Source organism: Lynx canadensis, chromosome X (genome assembly GCF_007474595.2).
Source record: "Lynx canadensis isolate LIC74 chromosome X, mLynCan4.pri.v2, whole genome shotgun sequence".
NCBI lineage: Eukaryota > Metazoa > Chordata > Mammalia > Carnivora > Felidae > Lynx > Lynx canadensis.
The window spans coordinates 119,302,438-119,329,886 of record NC_044321.2 but is presented as its reverse complement, the minus strand read 5'-3'; the positions used below and the strand labels follow the sequence as shown (position 1 = coordinate 119,329,886).

At 45.0% G+C, this 27,449-nt stretch overlaps 1 protein-coding gene across 2 annotated transcripts in view; it reads right to left on the bottom strand.

Annotated features, from left to right (window-relative positions):
• The window catches only part of AFF2 (AF4/FMR2 family member 2), a 280,441-nt gene that overhangs the window by 131,298 nt on the left and 121,694 nt on the right, over positions 1-27,449 (bottom strand). For both annotated transcript variants that reach the window (XM_032592102.1, XM_030305099.1), the window contains 3 exons: positions 11,777-11,863; positions 6,153-6,189; positions 5,811-5,862 (listed from right to left, as the gene is read on the bottom strand). In XM_032592102.1, the coding sequence (XP_032447993.1) occupies positions 5,811-5,862; positions 6,153-6,189; positions 11,777-11,863 (176 nt within the window). The remainder of the gene's footprint in view (positions 1-5,810; positions 5,863-6,152; positions 6,190-11,776; positions 11,864-27,449) is intronic.

Here is a 27,449-nt window from a genome sequence, read left to right as displayed (position 1 = left end):
ACCTGAGCAAAAAAAAAAAAAAAATACAAAACACAAACATCTGTGTTTTGAGCTTTTGTCAGGCAAGTAGAAACCCACAGCTCCCGCTGAAGGAGCCCTGCCTCGCAGTCTTGGGGCCTGTCAAGCACCAGCAGCTTCGGCCCTTCTCCACGCGAACACTCCAAATGCCAATATTGCTTGTTGTCACATTAGCCAATATACGATCCTCAAAATAAAATCCTCTTGATGTCTGATTACTCTTCTTAAGGACCTCATGCTGATTCATTTCAAACTGTGAATTACCTTTAATTCACAGCTTGAACAGGCTGCCAAATTTGGTTTTCTCTGCTCCCAGGTGGCTGTCCCTGATGTGGTGGAGGACGTCCAAAAAAATATTAAGTCCTTAGGAAAAGTTGGCAAAAGCCCCGAGATGCAGGGCACACAAGACAGGTTCAAAGCAAGGGTTGGCATACGTCTCGATGTGAAACCCGGAATGGCGGGAAGCGGTGGAGCTCATCGAGTTTACCTGTTTATCAGGAGAGTTCAGTTGGGCTCTTGTAAGCCACAAACTGATCATCTACATCCCCCAATTCCAAGTACCCAATCACATACTCTGAGTAAGAGTTCATCTGATTAAGAAAATCACAGCCCTTTTTTCCCCCTGCCTCATTACACAGGCGCTTTGCTACCAGAACTTTATCCGGAAAGCAGACCGAACATCTACTTATAAAAGAGTATATGAAATTGCCACCGATGTGGACTAAGGCTCCACAGTAAGCCCAGGCCATTCTCAAATCTCAAATCACATTCTCAAAACGAACATTTTCTTTTACGTTTACGTATTTATTTTGAGAGAGAAAGAGAGGAAGAAGAAGAGAGAGAGGGAGACAGAGAATCCCAAGCAGACCCTGCACCATCAGCACGGACCCTGATGTGGGGCTCGAACCCACAAACAGTGAGATCGTGACCTGACCCAAAACTAAGAGTCGGACGCCTAACTGACTGAACCACCCAGGTGCCCCAAAACAAACATTTTCAACGAGAAAAATTTAGGTAGGATGGGCAGGGTGGTGAATGTGAGGGTCTTTCTTTCTTTCTTTCTTTGGTTAAAAAAATTTTAAGTCACCTAAGAAATAATGTAATGCTTGTTAGTGGTTATAATGAACTGGAAAACATTCTAATAATCTTTCTATTCTCTATGGTAATGAACTCTTCCTACCACAAAAAGAAGAGTTTAGAAATAATGTTTTATTGGGGTGCCTGGGAGGTTCAGTCGGTGAAGCGTCCAACTTCAGCTCAGGCCACGATCTCCTGCTCATGAGTTTGAGCCCCACATCGCCTCTGTGCTGACAGCTCAGAGCCTGGAGCCTGCTTCAGATTCTGTGTCTCCCTCTTTCTCTGCTCCTCCCCTGCTCGCAGTCGGTCTCTCTCTGTCTCTCAAAAATGAATAAACGTTAAAAAAAATTAAAAAAAAAAGAAATAATGCTTTATTTCAAGCAATTTTGATCAGGTTTTGCTATAATTTATCGGGGACTCCTTCCCACTAACTTCAGCCGTACAAGTCTCCCAGGTTCAAAATGCCCAATGTGGTGTCCCAAATCCCTGAGCTCATGAGAGTACACGAAGAAGGGCAGCGTGGTGGGAGGAAGAGGCCTGCGTTCGGGCTCTCTTGCCAAGGAGCGGCATCACTCACTCGGCCCTCTGTGCGCTCACGGCCGACGTGTCCGTTCAAGGTAAGTGTGCACAGTTAGTTTGTCTTCACACTGGACTGCGCACACTTCACGAGGAGGGGCCGTATTTTGGCTTTGCTTTTCTCAACGAAACAACGGAAAGAATCCAGAGCCCCTCCAGGATGGCTGGCAAGCACAGTGAGGTGATGTGTGTCAGAACAGTGGGCGTGGGCCCTGGGCCCTGGCCTCGCGTGCACACTCAACAGCACAATGATTATTGCCCGAGACCCTCTGCCATTCTTGTGACGGTGTAATTCCCCCTCCTCTCAACTAGGGCTACATTCAAGGATTTGTTCATGGGGTGTACAAGGCCATCGCCCACAGGTAAACTGAGACTGGCCACAACTAGTCTGTGTCCACAACGCCTTTCCTCAGGTCTCTGGGTCCAGGGCTGGGAGGTTTTCAAACCTGTAGCTAACACAAGTGAAAGAGGCGGTTTTATGGCAAGGAAAGAAAAGCACTTTGGCTACATCTGCCTTCATATTGGGCTTTTATGGAAACTCTCCAGGCATTCAAGACAGCATGGCTTAAAACACAGGAGCTGCTTGATTAAAAGGGGGGCTGGATGGTTTCCAACTGGACAGAGTCCAGACGCTAACAACCAACTATAACAAAGGCACTACATTCACAAAATTAGCTGACGTCAAGGACTGACAAGATGGATACCCTGGAGTTCCCGGATGCTGTCTGAAAATGCTTCTCAGGGCAACCAAACACATCTTACACGTTCCTATGTAGGATGGCTCATAAAAGATCAACGAGGTCAAGTATCTTTGTAAAGCCACTGTACCGACAAGGACTTGACAAGATGTTACACACTAGAAGAAGCAGTCTAACTCAACAAAGAAACTCCAAGTTCTTTGGGTTTGGTTTCAGTTTTCTCCTCCATCAGTCCTTAATGGCTTCATTAAGAAACTAGAAAGTAACGTACTGTCCAGTGTATACATCCAATCCCTGAATCTCATAATTGAAATAAATGGATCTTTCAGAGGCAGAATGCATATGGTACCACTGTACAAATATACAACTCTAGAGCCCCAAGAAATACAACTTGACCCTCATAGGCCCATGTCCCACCCTCTTTTGGGAGATAGATCTTTTAGAAGCCTTGGGTGAGGCCTGTTCCAACACTCACAGACGTGGAGGGAAACAAAGACAATTGGCTTTTCTTTCCTCCAGAAATTATTTTTTAATTTTTTTTTTGTTGTTGTTTTTAACGTTTGTTTATTTTTGACAGAGCTGGAGACAGAATGCGAGTAGGTTAGGGGCAGAGAGAGAGGGAGACACAGAATCCGAAGCAGGCTCCAGTCTCCAAGCTGTCGGCACAGAGCCTGACGCGGGGCTTGAACTCACGAACTGTGAGATCATGACCTGAGCAGAAGTCGGACACTCAACCGACTGAGCCACCCAGGCGGCCCACCTCCAGAGATTATTAAGGGTTAAAGGTAAAGTCATTTTTGTGTTGTTAAATCTAGTTACTAAAGAGTATAACTTGTTTAAAAAATATAACTGTTTACATTTGAATTCTGCCAAATATTTGCGTGTGTACCTTTACACGTATATGCATTGTTCATTACTTTGCTTAACTTCCCTTAAGGAACTCTATCTGTATATTTTGAAATAAAAATACATGCACCCCCATGATTTACACTCACATCCTCTGAATCCTAGGTCGGTGCTTCCCCCCGCCCCAGTACTCTAACTACCATGAACAGAGATGGAAACTCGGGACTAACGCTCTTGCCTCAACGGGCAGAGAGAGTTCTAGCCAGAGCGGGCAGGATATCACCTCATGGACGGACATCCCATAAAAAGCACTGTCTGTCAATAAGATCTACCAAGCGAGGAAAAGACCCAGTTCTCCAAAAGCCAGTCAGACCGCTGGGGTCAGGCCCAGAGAGAGCAGCGGCTGTCAAGAACACAGACGGAGCCTGGCTGGTTCCCAGGTTGCATTCGCACGTACTCGGATCAGTGTTCTCGAACCTGCTGCCCGTGCATGCAGTTCTTCCAAATAGTCCAGGCCCAAATGGAAGGTCTATATTTCTTCAGCTGGAGAAAAGAAGGCCAGATGAGGAAAACTAATAAAGTATTCCAGTAATTAAGGGATTCGGCTTAGAAGACTCCCATCTGTCTTACTGTAGGTGGTGACTGCGTGTCCAGGACGTTCGCCGGCCTCGGGAAGGGGCCTCTCCTGCAGGAGGGCCAGCTGAGGCGTTGTTTCCCACCAAACTTGGGCTACCCGTCGTCTGTCTACACACAGAATGTTCTTAGTTGCCGGGAGGATTACCCTGCCTGATGGAAAATCCTAGAAGCTGGCTTGAAAATCACACTGTAGTAAAATGTAGTAAAATATGGGAGTGATAGTACTGGCTAAGTGGGTAACTGTTTGGAAGCTAACAATTAAAAACAGTTACCATCACTCTATCTGTCCCTTTGTTAAACCTATACCCTACCATAAAGAAGGGAACTTATTCCAGCCAAAGTCTGAAGGACAATGCTCGGTCTTTAGATCCAGCAGCCAAAAAGAGAGTGGCTCGTTCAGAAAATCGACTCTGTATCTTTTCAGTTTTACCCATGCTTCCCATAGAGAACCTTAGTCCTATTGAATTACACAGTATACCCCCGTGCTATGAAGTACTGTTTTCTGGAAATGCAGCCTCTAACTATAAATCACAATTGCCGAGTTTATTTCTGTTAGTTACAAACTATTGAAATATTGACTTTTATGGTCTGTATGGAAATCAGCGTATTTCACAGCAGGAGCCTAATACTCTTGCTTTAGGAGTAGGATCATTTTACAGTGGGAAAAAATATTTTTTTTTAATTTTTTCACGTTTGGAAACCTGTGTTGATTCCGTAAGTGCTTGCGTGTGCGCATGCGCGCACGCCCGTGCGTGTGTGTGTGTGTGTGTGTGTGTGTGTGTGTGTGAATTTTACTGACATTTTAATGGGAGAGAGGTAAGGTAGGAGGATAAGATCTATTGTTTACTAGAATGACAAGAGAAAGGGCAAGTCAAAATGCGATGAATGGAAAACACTGAAATGAACAATATCAAAAATGATTTTGATTTCTGTGTTTCCATCTAATTTAGTCTTTAATTCAGGGTTATAGTTTTTTCTCCCCTTTCTTATTTTTGGTCACTTCTTTAAATGAGAATTCTTGGTTGCTGAAATTGAACCTTGATTAGAAGGCGCAAATCAGGCCAGAAAACCAACTAAGAGCACTGGCGATGGGAGCTTTGCTGTCAAACGGAACCAGGAACGTGGACGTGCCATTGACTTTCGCAGAGCCTTGGTCTATGTGGGAGTCATTCCCAGTTGTTTTATGTAATTTTTCGTGATCTTCCAAAAGGTGAGCAATTCACTTCAAGTGTGCCATTAGACCACTTGAATGTCATAAATTATTTCATTTCAAAAATTTTCAAGAAGGTGACTATTACTCACATAGAAAAGTCGACTTTCATTTTCTATTATTAGGAATGAAAGAAGTTGTGAGAGAAATACTCCCTTGATACGTTCTTGGACAAATGGATATTACAAAATCTACAACAGTTAATCTGAGGAAATTGGTTTCTCCATACCCCTTCTTCAGTTAACATTAATAAGAAATGAAGACGGCACTGAGTGAATCGTTCTGAACTTCAACCCAGCGCCATGTAATCTCTTATTCCCTCTCTTCCAGGCTGCCCTTGTTTGCATTTAATGTACAGTCCCCAGAAGACCTGCAAACATGGTTGCCGAGACGTGTCCTTTCCCCTCCCTAGTCGGGGTGTCGGAATGTTGTGTCTAAGGATGCCTGCAGCTGAAGTTACACAATGTTCAAACAACCAGTCAAGAATCATAGTTGATTTCCTACTCCAGGTACCAGTCCAGCCTGTATTTACATCATTACAGAGTCTAATGGTGATCTCGTTCAGTTTTACTGTGACTCGCTTATTGTGGGCAATCTCATTCTCCTCCCTAACTGAACTCCGTATTATTAGGAGTCAAGGTTCCTATTGTCAAGGAGCAGGACAGAGAACAAGATTCGCTCAGCACCGAGGCACCGTTCCCTTGCCAGATGCCCCCGAAGAAGCCTGTTTTGGAAACCAAAGTACTTACGACTCGAGCGGTACTGACTTTGTAGAAGCTCTGCCGGTCGGGTCGCTCCACTCTGAAAAGAAAGGCACACACAATTACTAGCCGTGTTTCCCCCTGTCAAACGATCAGTCTCAATGCAACTGGTCTTCACACGTGCAGCCCTTCCAGTTACATGTTTTCACGGCATCCCGTCACAAATAACACATGAATAAAATAAAGGAGCCGCCTGGATGCATCACAGTATGACTTTTTGCTATTGTTAATCCATATTTTATGATATTAAGTAGGAATGAGAAGAAAGTGGGGGAGGGGGAGAGGCCATGAACGTTTGGACTGAGAAGAATTCTTTTTGAAAACACCTACTTTGTAAGGTGAATCCTGGGGTCAGATGTTGGGATTCCTATAAGGAAGAACACACATAACACAAATATTAGTTACAATGATACAAAGGGAACAGGACGCGTATCTGTTATCGTTGAAGATAGGACTTGACTAATGTTTGCACAAAGAGAACCACTGTTAACGATTCCAGTAATCCGGCTTCTGTGCAGAGCTCTATTCGAAGGATAAACATTTGCTAGTCGAACCTGCTGCAACATGACCATAACTGCCATTTCATCAGAACTGTAAGTTAAGACCGCTGTCTATTTGGAAATGTGTACAACGTGGGAACAAATGACCCACATGTGTGAAATTCAAGTGTTTAATTTCTCACTTAGCTAGGCAATGATGTCTCTAAGGAAGTAAAGGGGCCCTGGTTCAAACTAACAAATGATCATGGTTTTCGGAGAAGCGTAAACAAGACCGTAATTAATAGATGTGCTCGGTTCCTCCTTTTTATAGTAACCACTCCAGTTTTCTACCTTCGCTGTGACACGTGTGCGATAGGTGGGTCTCATTTTCACAAGAGAAGGGTTCTTAAGACTTCATTACAAATTTGGTGAAGTATGGGAAGCGATGTGAAATATGTCAGTGGAGCACATTATTTAAAGGGATTTGAATTTGATTTGAAAGGCATCCCGCACACAATTCATTCACTGTTTTTTGAGAAACGCAGATGTAGACACAGCGGGCTTTCGGGGAGCACGGCACACCTGCGTGGCGCCTGACGAAACTGGCAGGCAGAGGCACCGCAATGACGTACAGGGCGCGCACGACACCGTGCGGATGGAAGGGAGAATCCTGACTGCGAGACAAGAGCCTCGAAAGGGAGACCGTGAATTCAAGTAAACGCAAGAGTCAGTTATGTCAACCACCGTTGTAAGTAATCCACTCGTGAAGCTGAATCTTGCCACCCTATAGAAGAAAAATAGAATCGCAGCATCATTTGTCTTTGAGAGAAGCAATCAAGAACAGTAACACTGTCCTTTCACGGAAAGCGAGTTCTGCTACCTATTTCGCGTGATTCTGCTGCCCGGGAGACTTCCCTTCCAGCAAGATCGTCACTCCAGAAGACTACCATAAACTCCACAAGAGATGGAAAAGGCTTCTCAACTGAAGAGCTATCACAAAGCCCATGCAGATTGCTGCTCAAAGATTTCTCTACCCTCACTTGATAGAGAATTGACTTCTGACGAAAAACTCTAATAAGCTTGGCCATTTGATTCCACTCCTTAGCAAATCATAGATGGTGGGGAAGGGGAAAACAGTACCAGAGGCACAACAAAGTCAGAACGTAAAAAGCACAAGAGTCTATGGCCACTTAATACGGAGGCAGGCATTCCTACCCATCTTAATAGCTCCCGAGGGCATAATTACGGTTCAGTACAGTATTACAGCATAGTTCAATCGCCAGCGCTCATCATGATGTCTAAGTTATCAAGAAAGACTAAAGCGTGTTCAGTATAATTTTTATAAGAAGTCAGAAAAATATTAATTACATCTCAGAAAGATTCGTATTACATGACTCCTATGGAAGGCCAGCCTTTAGTTATCCAAGAATTTCAATCGTCCAAAATACCTCATCTCCCAGAATGAGTGGTTAACCATTTGTATGTCCTTAACTATACACCAATAATTCTACCTGTTATTTTTTATTTATTTATTAAAAAATTTTTTTAACGTTTATTTATTTTTGAGACAGAGAGAGACAGGATGAACGGGGGAGGGGCAAGGAGGGGGAGACACAGAATCTGAAACAGGCTCCAGGCTCTGAGCCGTCAGCCCAGAGCCCGATGCGGGGCTCGAACTCACAGACTGTGAGATCGTGACCTGAGCTGAAGTCGGACGCTTAACCGACTGAGCCACCCAGGCGCCCCAGTCTACCTGTTATTTTTTAAAAGGGACTCCATCACAACTGTATGGGGCAAGTTTGGGCTCATGTACCCTTAGAAATCAAATGACAAGGTCAAAAGTCAAGTAGACCAAATACTTGATCAGAGAGTGAAACATACCGGTCCCAGAAATCTGGACTGAATTTTTAAACATCATCCAAGAATTCTGGACTTTAGACTGGAACCGTCAGTTGTTCAAAGCATCAGAGCAGTGACTCATGACACGAATTCAAGGGTTATGTTATTTACTGAATTTGACTCACTGGAGTTATGTATTCCTGATACCATTTTTAATGTTAAGCTGGGTAACCCTTTTTAAAAACAGAATTCCAAAAAAATGAAACACCTCTGGATATTACCCAAGTTACTGTACAAACACACCCAACCCTGATCGGAAATGGCTTGGTTGTGGGAAAAAATTTGCATTCTTCATGCAATAATTGTTGATGCACATAATCCAAAATTAAAAAAAAAAAATGTCTGACTTCAATCTGTGAATTTTGCTCATAGATATGTCATACAAGTAATTTTAGTAATAGACGATAACGATGCCAAGTTGTGTTCACAAACTTCTGTGAGGCTATTGAAAACAATTTTTTTTACTGTTTATTCATTTTTGAGAGACAGAGACACAGTGTGAGTGGGGGAGGGGCAGAGAGAGAGGGAGACACCGAATCCGAAACAGGCTCCAGGCTCTGAGCTGTCAGCACAGAGCCCGAGGCGGGGCTTGAACCCACCCACCACAAGATCATGGCCTGCTCAACTGACTGAGCCACCCCAGGCACCCCGAGGCTATTTTAAATAACAGCCTTGATCATCCTACAATGAGAGGCTCCCATAGGATCTAGATTCTAGAGCAGGGATTGGCCAACTTTTCCTGCGATGGGCCAGATACTAAATATTTTAAGCTTTGGGGGGCATGCAGTCTTCTGTCATAACGATTCAACTCTGCCACAAATTTGTGTGGTTGGATTCCAAGACAGGTTGGTTTACAGACACTGAAATTTGAATTCATATCACCCGTGTTATTTCACATCATTCACGTAACTCCTAATACTCGTAACAATATTCACATTCTTTTTCTTTTGAAAATCCTAACCGTTTAAAAAACCTAAAAGCCCACAGGTTGTAGAGTGCCAGCCTCTGTCTGGAGTTTGATTACCTCCACGAAGCCTTGACTGAACTTCCCCTGGGGACACTATTAGCTCCCTCACTTCTGCTGAGCAAGGTATTCCCTTCCTTGTGAGTTTTTTCCATTCTCTCTGAAAAAACATGGCACTTTCAATTGGGGATGGATAAGTAAACTTCAGTAAGTTGGGAATTTTAAACGGTGTCTGCCTTTGTAAGTTTGCAGAATCACAGACTCTTTGACCCAAAAATCCAGTGGGAGGATACAGCACGCACCCACACGTGTGCGCACGTGCACACACCTCCACTCAGATGGTACAGATGGGGAAACTGAGGCTCAGAAGAACTTGAATGGGACCACTTCGCCAGCAACCGGCAGAGCCAGGATTAAAAGCAGCCACGTCTGTAGCTCCGAAGGCAAATAAGACAGAACCTATACGGCTGTGCAAACTCTATCACGTCTGTACGAAATAGATGCTTTCTGGGAGGGTGCTGTCACCTAGTTCCGGTGCAAGCACTGAGGAAAGGGGACTCACCCCAGTCACATGTTTTTACTGTATGTGTCCGCGTTTTGGAAGATGAAATTTAAACCGAGGCATCTGTAAATCTGTGTAATAAACACATCACCAGAACACCTGAATCTAAAGGCTGGTTCCCTGATTGACTAGCTGGGTCATTCGGGGCACATTACGTTACTCTGTGCCTCAGTTTCCTCCTCTGTGTATTAGGGAGAGTCAAATTACCAATCTCTTTGGGTATGAAGGAATGAATCATTTACTAGATATTATCTGCTTAGAACGCGGCAAGGCATGTCACAGGCATTATGTCGTTGATGGCATTACCGTTATTTAAAATGTACTTTTCTTTCAGACCAATGTTTTGGCAGGAACCAAGTGAAACAAAAGAGTGGGTGTGTAGCCATCCCGGTCTCACCATTTTATCCCAGTCGCTTCTACCTTTATCATGGGGTCGATGGGAGCACAGATAATTGGCAGAAAATGCGAATCGCGCCTGATTCCAAATTGTGCACTTACTACAAAAGCCCGTTTAAACAACCGGTTCTATTGTATACACTGGTAAATGTCAAAATCGCAACTTGCACGGATTATCTCTAAAATTGGAGAACGCAGCTGAAAACAATGCAATTGCTGTATCAGTGCGTTGGATTCAACGTCCAGAGCGGCTCAGCCGATCCCTTGGCCAGGATGCTAGGGAGGAGGACGCCAGTCCAGGGCGGCCTAAGGAGGGTTTACAGGAGGGGATGACACACACCGGACACGGACAGAGAGGGTTGCTGCTCACTTACTTCTGACCCCTTTCTCAGGTGGGAGGGGATAACTGAACGCAGTTTAGGCCAATGTTATTGTTGAACTCATGGCCCTAAACACTGAAGGATCTGACTGGGTTTCGGAGTCTACCTCCTTGGCTGGCACTCGGGGTCTTTCACAGAGATGCACTTGCTGGCCAGGGGTTCGTCTCTGTCCGCCTCCCATCACACGACTCTGAGCCAGCCCCTCGAGACCATGCCAGCATGGATCGCACCGTGACCCCTCATCTCGCCGTGCCTCTGCCCGTCCTGTTCTTCCGCATGGAGTGTTCTTCTCTTGGGCCCTTCTCTGCCCCTCAAAGTGGTTCTCGGAACCTTTCATTCTCTATGAAGACATTTTCTACATTGCTTTGTCATTTAGCTCATAACATGTAGAGGGTTTTTCTTCACCCCTAACTTTAAGTCTGTTGTATGTCCTCAGAAAATGGTTTCTGAATAAATGGATGGATGGATGAACGGATGGTTAATTGGATGGAAGGAAGGACGGGAGAAAGACATTACTTTTTCTTTTAAAGTGTGCTATTAGAATAGCCATGGTTACTTAGGCATTTTAGAAACTGATGGCGAGAGAAAATTCTTACTGGGAGCAGGTGAGGGGAAAAAATGAAACATTTGACAATAGCACTGTAAAAGAAGTTCTGTCAATATGATGTGTTGGCGTGTAAAGATCTGTGTGCTTGTGCGCAAGGACTGGAAGGTGATATACAAAATTGAAAATCGATCCATTAGGGTGAAGAGGATAGGTTTTTTGTTTTTTGTTTTTGTGTTTTTTTTTGATTAAAAAGTCTTGGATGGGGGCACCTGGGTCGCTCAGTCGGCTGAGCGTCCGACTTTGGCTCAGGTTATGATCTCACAGTTCGTGGGTTCGAGCCCCGCGTCGGGCTCTGTGCTGACGGCTCAGAGCCTGGAGCCTGCTTCGGATTCTGTGTCTCCCTCTCTCTGCCCCTCATCCTCTCTCTCTCAAAAGGAAATAAACATTAAAAAAAATTTTTTTAAAGTCTTGGATGTTGCTGCTACATCATCTATGTGGACAGTGGCTGTGTTCTAGGTAGTACACCACACAAGCCAGTGTCTGGGGGTATATGGTCCTGGAGACTCTCGGTAAAAACAAGATTTCTATCAACATCCCAAGGGGCAAGAGGAAGTCTAGATTATAGGGCACCAGAGCACCAAGGCCACTTTTATTTTTAAGGATCCAACTGGAAGACCGGTACAATTAAACTAAGATAAAGGAAAATGGAGGAAGGAAGAGAATTGACCTGTCCTGGGATGGAAAGTGTGTTCTTCTCAGAGTTTCCAGAAGTATGCATGGCAGTGAGAGGAGCAGGCCAGGAATGGGTCATCTCCTGGTGAGGAAAAACAAAGCAACTTTATTTTGGGGCATTGAGAAAATCAAATACCTTCTTGGCACTCAATATAGCAGGGCCCTTTATAAATACTTACTGACTTAGTCGGCCTAGGTGTTTTCAGGGGAACTGAAATTCATCCACTCCATTCCCCCTGCCCCATACCCGTGCTTGAAGCCTACCTGTGACACGCAGGGCCATCCAACACCCACTTGCACAGTGCCAGTGACAGGGAGCTCACTAACGCTTGACGCTGCCTGTCCCACGTGACACAGCTCGATCACACTATTCTTCCTGGTCGTGAGCCAAACGCCTGTCTCCCAGGGGCTTCTACCTACGGATGGTACTTTGCAACTGCACAGAACATGTCCCCTCTTCCTTCGCATGACAAGCCCTCAGCTGCTGGAAGACAGCAACCCTGTCCCCTGGTGTCGCCTCTTCTCTAGTCTGAGACATTTGCAGCTTGTTCGTTCATTCGTTGGGAACCTTCAACTTTTCTTCTAAGGCTTGAGTTCTGCATTCTGTCAACTATCTGAGGTGCTCCCAGGAAGGACTCCTGATTGCCTGGGGCTCTTCTCACTCCCGGTCTCCTGCAGCGGGTGTGATCTGGCAGCTCAGGGGGAGGGCAGCACTGTCGCCACCTGCGTTCTGGACACAGATTGGGCACGCGCCGTTGCTCTTCTCAGGCAAAGAAGAGGCAGCCGAGAATTCTTTCTCATTCCTCGAGAAGGTTCCTGTGAAATTGGCGGCACCGTTCCGCCTAGCCGTACCCACAGGGTGTCTGCGAGTCCAAGTCTCCAAAGTAGGAGGAGCCCCTCGGGCTCCCGCTCTCCGCTATCAGCAGGGGCACCTTCCCGATGCCTTCAAACACTCGGTTTGAAAAGAGTTGCTGTTCAAATCTTACCGGAGTCATAGGGCTCGTGGCCGACACACTGTACCCAAAGAGGAAGGATAATTAAATCACATGCTTCACATCCCGGCACCAGCTATGACAAAGTTTGTGAAACGGGAGGGCACCCGCGTGTGTTGTATTCATCAGACATTTTGGTATATAAACATCCAACATAAAAATCAGTGCCATAATGGAAAGAAAGGAGAGCTTTGGGGAGGAGCGGAGAGGATCAAAGTTTATGAAAGGCCTTTTTTAATGAGTCAGTTACATAATACTTTCCCCCAATCTTTATGGGTAACATAATTAGTCATTTCAAAGGTAATATTAATAAGAACTCTCAGGTAGCACTAAAACATGTTTTTTTTTTTTTCCTTCTATAATTACCCAGTTCAAAAAGAGTCTTTGATGTATGAAGAGCAGTAATGCAAGGAGATACTTCACAGGTTCATTCACAGTGCAGCGCTGAAGCCGAATTTGTAAGTATGATTCAGACAAGGGCTGACACAGATTGGGTTCTACCTCGCACTATTTAACAGGAGGCGCTAAGGACATTAAAGATGCATACAAGATTTAGAGGGGATGCTTAACCTACTTAAGAGAGAGACTATTTTCAAGTGGTTTTGAGTTGTGCATTTGTATGCAATTGATCACGTTCCTGACAAATGCTGTTTATGCATTCATCAAAACTGGTCCAAAGTAACTCTGTGTGACAACAGTTTAAAGTCGAGTTCTAGTTACTGAATGATTTCCTTTAAATTTTAGATGTGTTTTTTTATTTTTCCTGATTAAGGCTGGTCTTCTCCAAAATTAGTTCCATTTACAAGATACAGGTCCTAATTTGGCCCGAGCTAACGAAGGGGCAGTAAGCCCTAGCCTGGGATAAGAAGCGTTGTCTCTTATCGGCAACTGGGGAGTATGCCTCAATCAATGAGAGGCTTAGTTATTTCCCTTTCCACCACTGGCTTTAGAGGTGTGCCTCTGGGCTTATTAAAAGGTGTTTCATACGCCTGGAAGGATGAACTCCTTCCTCAGAGATGTACCTTCTCCCCCAGGTCATCTGAATTTACTCGATGGTGGAATCGGATGATATCGAATTACCCCCAGAGTGCACCATCGAGTAAAACTGATTCTCTGTATTTGAAACGCGAGATTTCATGAAACGGCAAGCCTATTGCATATTACCACCGATGCATTTGATTAAGGTAGGGAGGATGCAGTTGAAAGGAATATAATTTCCTGAAAGGATATCTTCAGCAAGGAACGTTGGAGCAAGCTCTTTCACTTCTCAAAATGAGCTAGACCCGTAAGGTGTGGAGAGCTCACAGCAGATTTTCCACTGTCATCCTTTTCATTCACACTCGAAGGATATTAATCTATTTTTATGTTCTTGCTATTCCCAAGATAAGAACACCCGTGCACCCTTATCCAACTGTCCTAAGCCTACCTATTCATCAGGCTCCAGTGCTGACCACCCAGGCTTAACACCAAGCGTCACTCCTCCACTAACAACAAAAATCTCACACGCACACACAGACACGCATGCGCGTGAAGCTGCTCTGTAACGCCTTCGATCCTCCCCAAGAAAGAAATGAAGCAGGGACTCGTCTTCCCATTGGGCAGTGGTAAGTGAATGCTGGGGACTCCAAAGCACACATCCTTTCCACTACACCAGATAGGTTGACTGTTATTGTAAAGTCGACTAACATGGTTAAGTTAATGGAGAAAGAACTAAGTAAGCAATGACGTTTTTATCTTTCAGTATTGGACAAAGAATAGGTTTCACAGGCAACAGAGCATTCTATGTAATTTCTAACAATGGGGCAGATGCTTAAATTAATGTGATCTGAAGACTTCACAGTCAAACCCAGCAAAATCAGAAAAGGCCCAATTTTCCACCAATGATTATTTCTCCACCATATTATCCGTACGATGGCTCATGGCTAAGACGCTAACGGATCCAAAACAACTTGTGGGTAGAATCACTTTGCTGGACTTAGACACACAAGCTGGGTGTGCCACTGGCTGAGGAGCAGAAGATGGTCTGGATTCCAGACTCTCCTAATTTCAAATGCATCCCATACTCATCTAACACGGAGCTGTCCGACTGGCTGTTATTTGTAATAACTAGGATGTTGTCCCAAGCCTTGTCTTATTCAACTTCGTATCTCCAGTGCCTGGTACGTGGTACCTGGTTAATATGAGATGCTGTTATTAGCATCTACAGTTTCTATGCATGGATTAATAATAAGAATCATAACCGAATTGATAAGAAGAATAATAACCATACCAAGATTCACCAAGCGCTTACCGTGCACCAGATGCTTATTTCCCACACTCGGTCTTTTGGTACTACAAACTAAAGAGGCAGGGGTCACTATCATACTCCTTTGGAGACACAAAGAGGTGACGTGACTTGTCCAAGGCCACACAATTAGTAAATGGCGGGGTCTGCTTGGTGAATTCCCCGCATTTTGCTCTACTAACTTGTAGTGCGTAGTCATTATGCATTAGTCACTGGGATCTAGAAAGGATACAAAGTCAAGAACCTTCCTCAGAAGGGCTCATGCTGCTGGATGTGCTAACCACCTCGCGAGCCGTGTGCACACACGTACGTGTGTGTGCGCTCCTGAGTGCGTATATTTAGGCTAAAAAGCATAACATAAATATTCAGGTCCTTACCTCGAAGAGTTAACTGAAGAGATGATTCGTTTTTCAGATAACCATCTTAATGAATAAAAGGTGGGATCTCACATATTTCATTGTTGTTGTTGCTAGAATCAGAAAGATCCCTAAAAGACCCCCGGACGAAGAGTAAGGAGAGCTTAACTCATGTCTGAGTTTGGCCAAAAGCTACCCGAGTGAGCCCGGTCAAGTTGCTTGCCCGCTCCGGGCCACAGGAGAAAGGGAGCTAATGCGCGTGCAAGGTTACGGGAAGCACACGGTGTCAAAGGCAAGGTTCGTGGCCACTTGGCCCGCGAGCAGAGCTAGAGCATTGCCAGCATGAGCCCAGCAGATGGGTAGCTCAGGCTCCGTCCGCGGCTCCAGATGAGAGGGGCTCTGTCCACCTTCCCCCTTCCCCTTGCTGAAATGCTAAGAACAGAAGTGTAGCTTGGGAAGTACCAGTAAGTGGGAACAGCTGAATGCTTTTAAATTACAAGTACGACTGAATAGACGAAGCCACGAAATCAGGCCGGAGTTGATTTTCACAGAGGCCTGGACTGAAATGACCTTGGACTCCAACTTCCACTGGGGGAGGGGATACTTTTCCTTCTGTTTTTCGTTCCGGGAAGTGTAATAGGATAGTAAACATATACACAGCGCAGTCTGCCATGCCTCCGGGGCCTCGGGATGCAGGAACATCGGCACCCCCTTTTCCCCAAAATGAACGTAAACTTGAGACTCGTGAGCTCAGCCCATGTGCCCCGACCAGGCGAATGAGGTATGTTCACTGGAGAGTCAAATCTGCTTCTTTAGCCAAAGTGCCCCCCTTCCTCCTGAGCAAAACCACGTGTGTGTGTGTGGGGGGGGGTGGCGGTGGGGAGGGTAAGGGGATGTTAATAATTTACCAGAGAACCTAATTTGCTTGAATGAATGATTTCGAACCTTTGTATCCATGAGCCCCAGCAGCTCTCTGAAGAGGCAGAAATGGGGGCTGAGGTGGAGTTAGGCATCAGGGTAGCCAGGCAATAAGGGTCAAGGGCCCTTGGTGTCCCTGGCAGGGCCTGTCCAGGGAACTGGGCCTCGGGAGAACAGCAGCCAAACCATTCCTCAGTCCTCAATCCGCTGTCGCCTGCTAACTGGCTGAGGGAAGCCAGGCAGGGAGAGTATCCGCACAGACACCTGTAGCAGCAGTGGGGCTGTTCGGTAGGAAATGGACCACGGGGCTGAGGCGGGCCGAGGGGTGGGCCCCCGGAGGGAGCCCAGCACTCAGCCGGGAGAGGAGTCCGCACACGCTGCCACTCCCAGTGTGGCCTCCCAGCAGGCAGCCCCTGCAGAGACGTGCACCTGCTCCTCCTGGCCGGCTCTCCTTCCCGGCAGGCCCTGGGAGGACAAGGACTGGAGGCTGGAGCCCTTTGGCCAGGGTCGTAAAAGTACCCATGCGAGGAAGGAGGGTGCAGGGGAAGAGCTACTGGTCTCTCTCTCTCTCTCTCTCTCTCTCTCTCTCTCTGTCTCTCTCTCCCTCCCCTCTGGGCCCTCCCAGGATAGACACTGTGTTTCCCAGACTGTTTTCTCCTAAAGATGCTCCTACAAAATATCCCGCTTACTTCGGGTTCAAGGGCGTATTTAACCCTGACCAGGCCACAATCTAGCACATCGATACCACCCGGGAAATGAGGACCTAGTTGGAAGACTGGATTGCCACAGTACATCTTGGCCCCACTGAGGCATTTACCAAACCTCACGCAGAACTCCTACAGCTAAGGATGGAGATGTGCAAGGCGCATTAACATGCCCTAAGCTGAATAAACTTACACAAATTGTTGAGTAAATAAGGTCAACCCAGAAGGCAGCCTCCAGAGGCATTTCCTAAGGCTCTGCCATTTGTGGTCCTTCCTTGTTTACCAGTTTTAATGATAATAGTGCCTTACTTGTTATTGGGCCTTCTGATTGACAGAGATACTCAGAAGCACTATCTCATTTAATCAACAACATAAGGACATACAACATGCGTGCTTATCAAAACTGTAGGTGACACTAAACTGTGAATATCAAAATTCAGAAACACGTTGCAAACCTGGCCTGAAGCCAATAAGATGAATTGTAACAGAGGTAAATGAAAACTGCAATTATGTTCTGCAAACCAAGTGTAAAATTGCAGAATGAGAAAGCCCACCTGACTTAGCTGTGATTCATGGGATGAAAATGCAAGGATTTTAGTTGACCCGAAGCAAACTTGAGGGGATTCAGCAGCCAAAAGAACCAATGCCGACACAGGTGATATTAAGGTACGTATGCTGCCTCCAGTGCAGAAGACGATCGTTGATTGCACACAATAGTACGCTGTATGGGACAGGCCACATCTGAAACAGAACGCCATCCTGGATGGCTCATTTCAGCAGGAGCCTGGGAATACTGCGCTCTCTTAACAGGGATGACTGCTAGAACTGTAAGAGCTTGGAAGGCTCATTACAGGTATAAATGCACTTTAAGAGAGAACGTCTAGGGGGCGCCTGGGTGGCTCAGTCGGTTAAGCATCCGACTTCAGCTCAGGTCATGATCTTACACTCCTGAGTTCGAGCCCCGAGTCGGGCTCTGTGCTGACAGCTCAGACCCTGGAGCCTGCTTCGGATTCTGTGACTCCTTCTCTCTCTGTCCCTCTGCCTCTCACGCTCTGTCTCTCTCTCAAAAATAAACAAACATTAAAAGAAACATTTTTAAAGAGAACATTTAGTCTACAGAAGAGGGGAGGTCTGAGAAGTGCATTCAAATATGAGAGAGCCTAAGGGCTCTCATATGGGAGAGATTTGGAACCGGCTTTGTGGACCAAGAGGTTAGGACTACGTCCTTTAGGGAGAAGTTACCGGGGAACCAATGTTAGCTCAAACTATACAAGATTTTCCATTCATGTGGCCTTTTCAACCACGGAGCCTACTGCTTTAGAAGGCAATGGGGGCGCATCTCTAAAGGCAAGGGGGCCTGTGCCCAGGGTGCTAGAAAAGGGATTCCTAGAGAGGCAGGGGAGGGAGGTTAAGGACCAACCGCACCGCCTTCCGTGAACCTTTGATCGTATTCTTCGTCTCGGTACAGCCGAGGATATTTCTGACGCAAAACTGAATCGGAAAGAGCAGGCTTTGCTGTTATTGTTGTTGTTTTACGTGACATGCAAACACGGCTGAGCACACTGGCTAAGGAAGTCCATCACTGTCCCAGGGACAGTGGGGAAGGAGGGCTGTGGAGGGCCTTCTGGCTCGCGGTGAGACAGCTAACAGCCCAATTCGTCTGTTTGCTCAGCTCTTGCAAAGTCCAACAACGGTGGGCTTTTCTGGGCTTGATCGCCGATGCTCCTGCCAAGCCTCTCAAGTGGCCAAAATGCTGGTCCATGAAACTGAATGGACACTCTTCTCTTTGGAATGGTCTTAAGACAGTCTCCTGAGACTGCATCTCTGATTTCTGTGCAAGTGCCGGTAGGGAAGAAGCGTACATTCAACTGTCGTACGAAACATCACTTCCCAACGATAGGCCGACACATCATGCAATCCACCAGGGAAAAAAAAAAGTAAGAAAAAGGCTAATTGTTTTAAAAGTTTCTAACACTAAGTTACGATTTCATTGACATGTTATAAAAAATCCTGACAGTATTTTTGTCTTCAAATAAATAGCTGACTGCTTTAGTTAAAGCTCTTCAGGGCCGGCAGTTGTTTCAGGGAATCTGGAAATTTTCTCCATCGGCCCCAGGACTATACATGCACAAGGTGCACCTTAGACTGCTGCCTTCATCCTGCCCGCCCCCCCCCCCCCCCCCAACCAGGGTTCTATCTTAAAAGGACCTAACTCCAGGGGCACCTGAGTGGCTCAGTCGGTTAAGCGACCGACTTCAGCTCAGGTCACGATCTCGCGGTTTTGAGTTTGAGACCCTCATCGGGCTCTGTGCTGACAGCTTGGAGCCTGGAGCCTGCTTCGGATTCTGTGTCTCCCTCTCTCTCTACCCCTCCTTGTGCTCTGTCTCTCTCTGTCTCATAAATAAACATTAAAAAACATTTTAAAGGGCCTAATTCTAATTTACAGTTGGGGGGCGTGGTGATCAGTGACCCCATGGCCACACCATGTGTTCGTTCAGACAATCGATCCATCTTCTTGCCACGGCCGATGCGAGGAGTTGCATTTCGTTCACTCAGTGTAACGGGGATGTGTACGGCCATGTGCAGTTACACTTCAGCCACTCTACGCACACAGTCCACAGAGAAACCTCTAGCAACAGGTGGGCAGACCACCATGGTGACACATTGGGCGCAACTCAACCTTTCTAAGCCAGGAACTTGTTTCCTTCAGCCATAAGCTAATTTTGACACTGCTACTCTTTTTCAAAAGTGATTTTTAGAGTTCGATGTCCAGTTTCTAATTCTTGTGTTTCAAATTGTTTTGCCATCGACTACATCCAAATGACCATCATTTAAAATGTAATACAGGGGCGCCTGGGCGGCTCAGCCGGTGAAGCGTCCAACTTTGGCTCAGATCATGATCTCACGGCTTGTGAGTTCGAGCCCCACATTGGGCTCTGTGCTGATAGCCCAGAGCCTGGAGCCTGCTTCAGATTCTGTGTCTCCCTCTCTGTCTGCCCCTCCCCTGCTCACACCCTGTGTGTCTCTCTCTCTCTCTCTCACACACCCCCTCTCAAAAATAAGTAAACCTTAAAAAAATTAAACTATAATATAATATTATAGCCATTTTTTTCCCAAGCAACTTCACCGGATAGCATGACACATGCTATCATCATAACATGAAAGAATTCTGTTTTTAAATTCTTTTTAATGTTTCTTTATTTTTGACAAAGACAGAGTGTGAGCAGAGGAGGGGCAGAGAGAGAGGGAGACACAGAATTGGAAATAGGGTCAGGCTCAGAGCTGTCAGCACAGAGCCTGACGCAGGGCTCGAACTCACAAACTGCAAGATCATGACCTGAGCTGAAGTCGGACGCCCAACTGAGCGAGCCACCTGGGAGCGCCTAATGAAAGAATTCTTTATGGCTAAGCTCTAATATGCTCCTTTACCTCCAGGTCAGCTAAACCAATTTGACAAAATTTATATACTTTCATTGGCTGCTCCCCCAACACCATCTTTAATGATCTACATTTAATTTCATTCATCCAAAAAACATTATTATGGTTTTGCTCTCTGCAACGTACGTAAGAGCCGGGTAGCTGGAGCAGGTCCAGGTACAGGGTTGCGGCTGGCTCTAGGTAACCAGAGTATTCATAATTGGAATGGGTATAAGATAACAATTATTAGTTATCATTCAAAAGTAGAGCTAACTGGGCTGATGGCTCGGAGCCTGGAGTCTGTTTCCGATTCTGTGTCTCCCTCTCTCTCTGCCCCTCCCCTGTTCATGCTCTGTCTCTCTCTGTCCCAAAAATAAATAAACGTTGAAAAAAAAGTTAAAAAAAAAACAAAAAACAAAAGTAGAGCTAAAATAAACCTGTCAGAGTTGAATTAAAAAAAAAAAAAAAAAAGAAAAGAAACAGTTTTGCTATCGACTTGCTACCACGTTCCAGAAATCACCCAAGACATTTGCTGATCTCACATTGCGGGACAGACAGAGATTGCAGATGTAGCAACACGGATTCTGCTGTAAGTAAAAGACAAGTCCAGGCACAGGGAGGCAAGAGGATACATTTGCTGCAATCCCCAGTCTAAGCCTTTTTAAAGACTTATGCCAGGCGTCAGCGTTCCTTTCTAAAGGCTGCCATAGCTTTTCAAACATGATAGCTTTCTTGTAGTTTACACTTATCACATTAAGAAAAATGGTAATGAGGAGTTCATGACAACTGCTTTTAGAAGGAACAAAGGCTCAATTGCTGAGGAAAAAAAAGAAGTAATATCTATTTTCATGGAAAGAGCCCTCCAGTGAACAACTTGGCCGTAGCTTTGCTCTCTCATTATTTCTGAGCTCAGGAAAAATAAGGCATCAGGCCACTAATACAGTTGAAACTCCAGCCAATATGATTTGCATGGAATTGTCTTTCCTCTGAAACAGCTATTTCCATCTTAGACTCACAGAATCACAGCGCCAGGGGGGATGAAAGAGAACTGATTTGCCCCATTCACATGAAATTAACTAACAAATTGATCATAAGGTGTTGGTCTAGCTATGGTACACCAGGCCCTCCTCCCCCATCAACACACTCTCCCCAATAAAAATAAAAAATAAGCCAACAGAGGCATCAAACTCCGCAGTAGCCTGAATTTAACAACATCAAAACCACGCCTCAGTGAAATTGATTCAGAAAGCCCCCTCAGAATATTCCAAGCCCCTAACAGGCTGCGTCTTCTTCACTGCCTGGACAGTCACTCCTCTCTCCAGATTAGTTTCTTTCTGCAATTACTTCAAATAATGGGAAGTAAATAGCTTCTTTATTTCATATTAAGAGTGGCAAAGAAGCAGCACAAGTGAGGGCCGTATCTTTTTCTAAAGGGATGTCTGGCTAATGGAGAAAGAGAACATTCTAAACTCAGTATGAACACTCGAGGGGCCAGGCAGTGTGGACATAAAACCTTGCCCCAGAGGCATGCTATAAAGCTTCAGTCCTGGGTGAAAATCAGGAAGGCTGGTCCTTCTCTGCCTTGGTGAAAACAGCTACTTGCCACACAGCATAAGCTAGAAGTAGCTACTGACATGTGATACCTCTTTGGAAATCAGAACACAGAGATACTATATACTAAGTATTTGCTACACAGAAATCCAACCTGATTCTTGCATTTCATCACCTAGTCATGTTTTGGTGGTTTTTTTGTTTTTGTTTTTGTTTTTTTTTTTTAAATAAAAAGGTGGCAATCACAGGTACAGTCTATTATCAAAGTGTCTTTTTATTAAGAGTTTCCCGTTGACATCTATGAGGCACACCATGAGAAAAGGGACCCCATCCAACTCCCCCCAGCCCGCCAAGCTTTGTTCAATGATCTTGTAAGAGTCCACTGCCCATGGATGTCTCTAAATCCTCTTTAACTCTGTCTGTTTCAGCCTATACCATCTCTTGGGGTAACCAGATCAATACATTGCTATAAATTTTGGCAAGTACCATAGAGAAGATCCAAAGAGAATAATGTCAAACCCTTTGCTGGAAAGGTTCTAGTGAGCAAACGTTACATTGAGCTTGTGGTAAATAAATGCACATGAAGGACGCTCCCTCACAAACCTGCCTGTCTCAGGCCTGGGCTTCAGATCGTGGTGTGTAATCAACTCCTGTCCGAACGCCAGTCGTCAACCAGTGATTTTCTACTGGGCTCCAGTCACGTGCTTCTCCCAGCACAACAGCACCCAAACACCCCCCTCCTCCCGCCACAGCCATCCCGCCACTGACTCCTGCTCATCTAGTCTGCCCTTCGTTTGCTTTCAAGAAGAAAAGAAATGTGCAAAATCATTAAAAACAATCCCGGACAGGGATTTGCAAGCTACCCACAGAGACTGTTACGCAGCTGACAGAAATCAACGTGGCAGGGTCTCTAGGCTAATTAAACACATGTAACAATTTGAAAAGCTGCAAAGTGCCTTATGAACCATGCAGTGGTCAAAAACGAAAAAGAAAAAAAAAATGTCCTGTATTAAAGATGTGAAAGGAGCTCATATATTTAATAATTAGGAAAACCATCGCAGGGGCAATTTAAACTCCTCAGCTAAACCAGACTAGAGTCTGTGAGGGGTTGAAACACAGACTTCAAAGTCACACTTTGAGAATACTTGGAATTGCTGAATGACAATTCAGCCAGGGGTGCCTGGGTGGCTCGGTCGCTTTAAGCGTCCGACTTCGGGTCAGGTCATGATCTTGCAGTTTGTGAGTTCAAGCCCCGCGTTGGGCTCTGTGCTGACAGCTCGGAGCCTGGAGCCTGTTTCCCTCTCTCTCTGACCCACCCACGCTTGCGCTCTGTCTCTCTCTGTCTCTCAAAAATGAATAAACGTTAAAAAAAAAAAATAAGAGTCACCATTAAATCCAATAGAAGTTTGCAAGGATTTAGTGGTGAGAATTCCCTGGATATTTCAATGTTTCATTTATGTCACTGTGTCTCGTCCGCTCAAGGATCCAGGGAAATCATTCCCACTGTTCTCATTTCACAGATAAGCCGCATCTCACACAAGAGCAACCTCTGGCACAAAGTCACACAGCCAGCACATGGCGGGTGAAGGACCTCTGTCCAGGTGGTGGCTTTGCACTCTGGGCTTTGGCCACCACTGTGCTCCATCAGGATGGTCTCTCTCAACGGGAACACTGTCGAACACGCAGCAGGAACCAGACGTTGTCCCCTTTCTGCAGGCCAACCATATCTCAGTGGCTTTAGGAGCTACTTTATAAGTGTTTTGAAACCACTGCCCTCGCTCATGCTAGTTTCCCAATTCATTGTCATGTGCGCATCACACAGCCTGGATGGCATAGACAAGAAAGTAAGCCTTGTCACTAACACAGAATCCAACGAATGTCTTTTCACAGGACTTAGGCCACTTTAAGGTTAATCATCTGGACCTAGGGTCCCTGGAATTGTATTAGATCAAGGTGTAGGGAGCCACCTCCTGTACGAAGTAATGGATCTTCTGAAAAAGCTGAAGAGGGCAGGAAAGAGGGAGTGAAAGAGAGGGAAGGGTGAATACAAATCAGGTGCAGGGTTTTTATAGTATCATTTTTCTGGAAAGGGCCCTTCCAGGGTCTCACGTACCCTCATGCACCTAACGGACTGAGGATGTGAACTTCTATTATAATTTAACTAATTTAAACTTCAGTAACCAGCCACATGTGGCTACTGTTACTGTACTGGGCAGAGCAAAATCGTCAACGCTTTGATTTTACAGGTGGAAAACCCGAAGCCCATAATGGTTCAGAGACTAGTCAAGGGGCTCTGTGGTCTTTGCTAAGTGACACGGACCACCATTGACTTTGGTATCAAAAGTGCTAGGTGTGTGAGGCTGTGCTAGCAGCTCTTGGGCTAAAGAACAGGAAAGAGGCTGCAAGATTTGAGGGCGGACAAGCTCCTCGGGTTTTCTCCAGCCCTTAACAGGTTCCGAGAAGCTGGAAGGGACTGAAGAGAAAACTACCAGAGGCCCAGGTAGCCGGGATGCTTTTATCTGCCATAGCTTTAGATGCGCCTTTGATCTGTATTTTGTGATCTGGCAAATTCTAATAAGCATGTTGCCAGGGGAGAGCTGGATGAGTTGGCTTGTGTTAGCATGATCATCCCAGGAATGGAAGATTTGGGGGAAGTGCGCCATTTTGACACAATCTTTGCTGTGAGGCTGAGTGTCTAATGGAAGCAACATACCGGTTTTCAGCCATAAAACAAAGCCTAGAAAACTCCCTCTGGAGGAAAAAAGACACATGTCATGGAGGCATCTTTCTTGTGACCACGATGATAATAAACACAGTGAATGGTACCAAATCAGCCCCTTTAACATTATTTAAGAGATTCGGATCAGCTCTCTCCGATTATAGTAGCATATGGGGCCTCCACCTTTGCTTTTCATCGATGCCTTGCTTAAAGCGGTAATGCCAACCTTATTGGACTTTGAGGAGCAATATTAAAAATGGGTTAGAGCAAAGGTATTAAGTAATACTTGGCAATGGAAAAACCTAGCACAAAAAGTAATGCTAAATACATTATTTGAAGAAATAAGAAATGCAGTCATTACAATGCCTAATATTCGTATAACTATTCTACTTACCAAACACTATTATCTGCTTATTAACTTCACGGAAAACATATTATTACTTTACCAAGGGTGGGCATGATACTATGAGACCATTTTCTTTAACCGTTCCTCTACAAACTGAAGTCACACGACAAACACCTACCTCTATGCACTTTATTATCCACCCACACTCGTCACCTTCATGAACATGTGGGAGTGGAGGGGCTTCTGGGCTAGGCCAACGGGACACAGCCTCTGATCTAAGGAGCCTCACGTTATGCCACGACAGGCACAAGTGACAAGTGCAGATACAGAAAAGGTGGTGAGGGGACCCAGAGGAAGGAGAGAGAGATTCATTTCATGTGGACAGTTAGGGCTTCAGAGAAGAGCGATCCTAGGGGAAAGGACGTCTGTGGAGAATGGAGGAAAAGCGGCGACAGGCAAGGTAGCCACGAGCGATGACCTACAGGAAGGGCCATGACTGCCAAGATAAGGATATGGGAGTTTCTCCTCTAGGTGCTGGGGAAACACTGTACCTCTGCTTGAATAACTCTGGTAACAGAACCCTCACTTCCTTTCATCCTCAGACAAATCCACCAATTAGGACAGGGGAGAGAAGAAGGACCTAACATTTACCCAGTGTTCCAAGCACGGTTCTAAGGCCTTAGCACACCCCGGCCCATGCAATCCTCCCACTAATCCTGAAAATTACACAGTATTATCCCAGTTTTGTAAATGAGATCCAGAATGGCTAAGTTACCCAAGAATGCTCCGCAGGTGAGAAGAGCCAAGCTCTACTCCCTTAACCATGATGTCTCCCTAGAACGTTCTTCCTTTTACTGCTCAGATACTTATCCCTTTAGAACTGCCCCTCAGGGGTTGTGTTCCACCATATGAGGCCTCCTCGCCTAAATCCACCCTTGAGCCTCGCTCCCACACTGGAAGTCCCTCGGCAGCTGTGGCCTGCTTCCTCTTCTAGTTCAATCTTCTTTCGGTTAGCCTGGCTCTTCGGCCATTCTGATTCTGAATGCACTCACTATCCTGCCTACCCTTTGCTAAATGCATTTCAGTTCAGCAGCGTACCTCTTAAGATTTGTTATGGAACACACATAAATTTTAGAAATTGACAGAAGTTAGAAAAGGAAAAAAAAAACCCCTCACCCATAATCCTGTCACTCTAACAAAATAAACTTATTATTTCAGCGTATTTTCCTTTAGTTTCTTTTTATTCATATCTTTACATAGCTATAAAAAGTAAGTACATAAAATGTTACAGTCTAGTTATTTCGCTTAACAGTATTTTGTAAGGTTTTGATTTTTTTCCCCCCACATCGCTACATCATCCTCAAAGCCATCTTTTTTAATGACTGGTTATTTTTCTGAGTGTAGAAATCAGAATTTGCTTAACTATCCATCTACAGTTGGACACATAGCAGCATTCTTTGTTATTGGAAATAATGTTGTAATGAATGGCTTTGTTCATGTAGTTTTTCTAGGGGTTTGGATTTCCCCCGTAGCGTGGTTTCCCAAAATGGAATGACAGATTATCAACGTCCCTCTAAAAATGGGGTGGCCAAGCTAAATAAATGTAGAGGAACACCGTGTTCGTGACTGAAAAGATGCCCCAAGGTAAATTCAACTATATAGATACAATGCACCCTAACTAGCATTCAAGCAGGATTCTCTGTAAATTCATGTGGAAAGAAAAGGAAACTAGAATAGCGAAATCATTTTAGAAAAAGGATGAAGTTGGAAGATTCGCATTATCCTAATTTTAAGACTTGCTATAAAGCTACAGTAATCAAGACATTATGGTTTGGGGTAAAGGCCAGGGACATGGACCAATGGAAAAGACTAAAGAATACAGAAATAGAACCACATAAATAAGGTCAATCTACTTTTTACAAAAATGCGAAGTCAATCCAATAGAGAAAGATAGTCTTTTCAACAAATGGTGCTAGAGCACAATGAGCCATAAGCTTCAACCTACACCTCACAACACATACCAAAATTAATTCAAAGCAGATCAAAGACCTAAATATAAAGCATAAAACTCTAAAATTCTTAGAACAAAACACGGGAGAAAATGTGGATGATCCTGGGTTAGTCAACAAGTTCTTAGACTCAACACCAAAATCATAATCCCTAAGAGAAAAAAACTGATATATTGGATGTTAGCAAATTAAGAACTTTTGCTCTTAGAAGGACACCATCAAGGAAATGAAAAGACAACCCACAGTCTGGAAGAAAATATTTGTAAAGCACATATCTGACCAAAAACTTATATCCAATGCATATACAGAACCTTGAAAATTCAACAATAAGGTAACAATCTGATTTTTAAAATGGGAAACAGATTTGAGTGG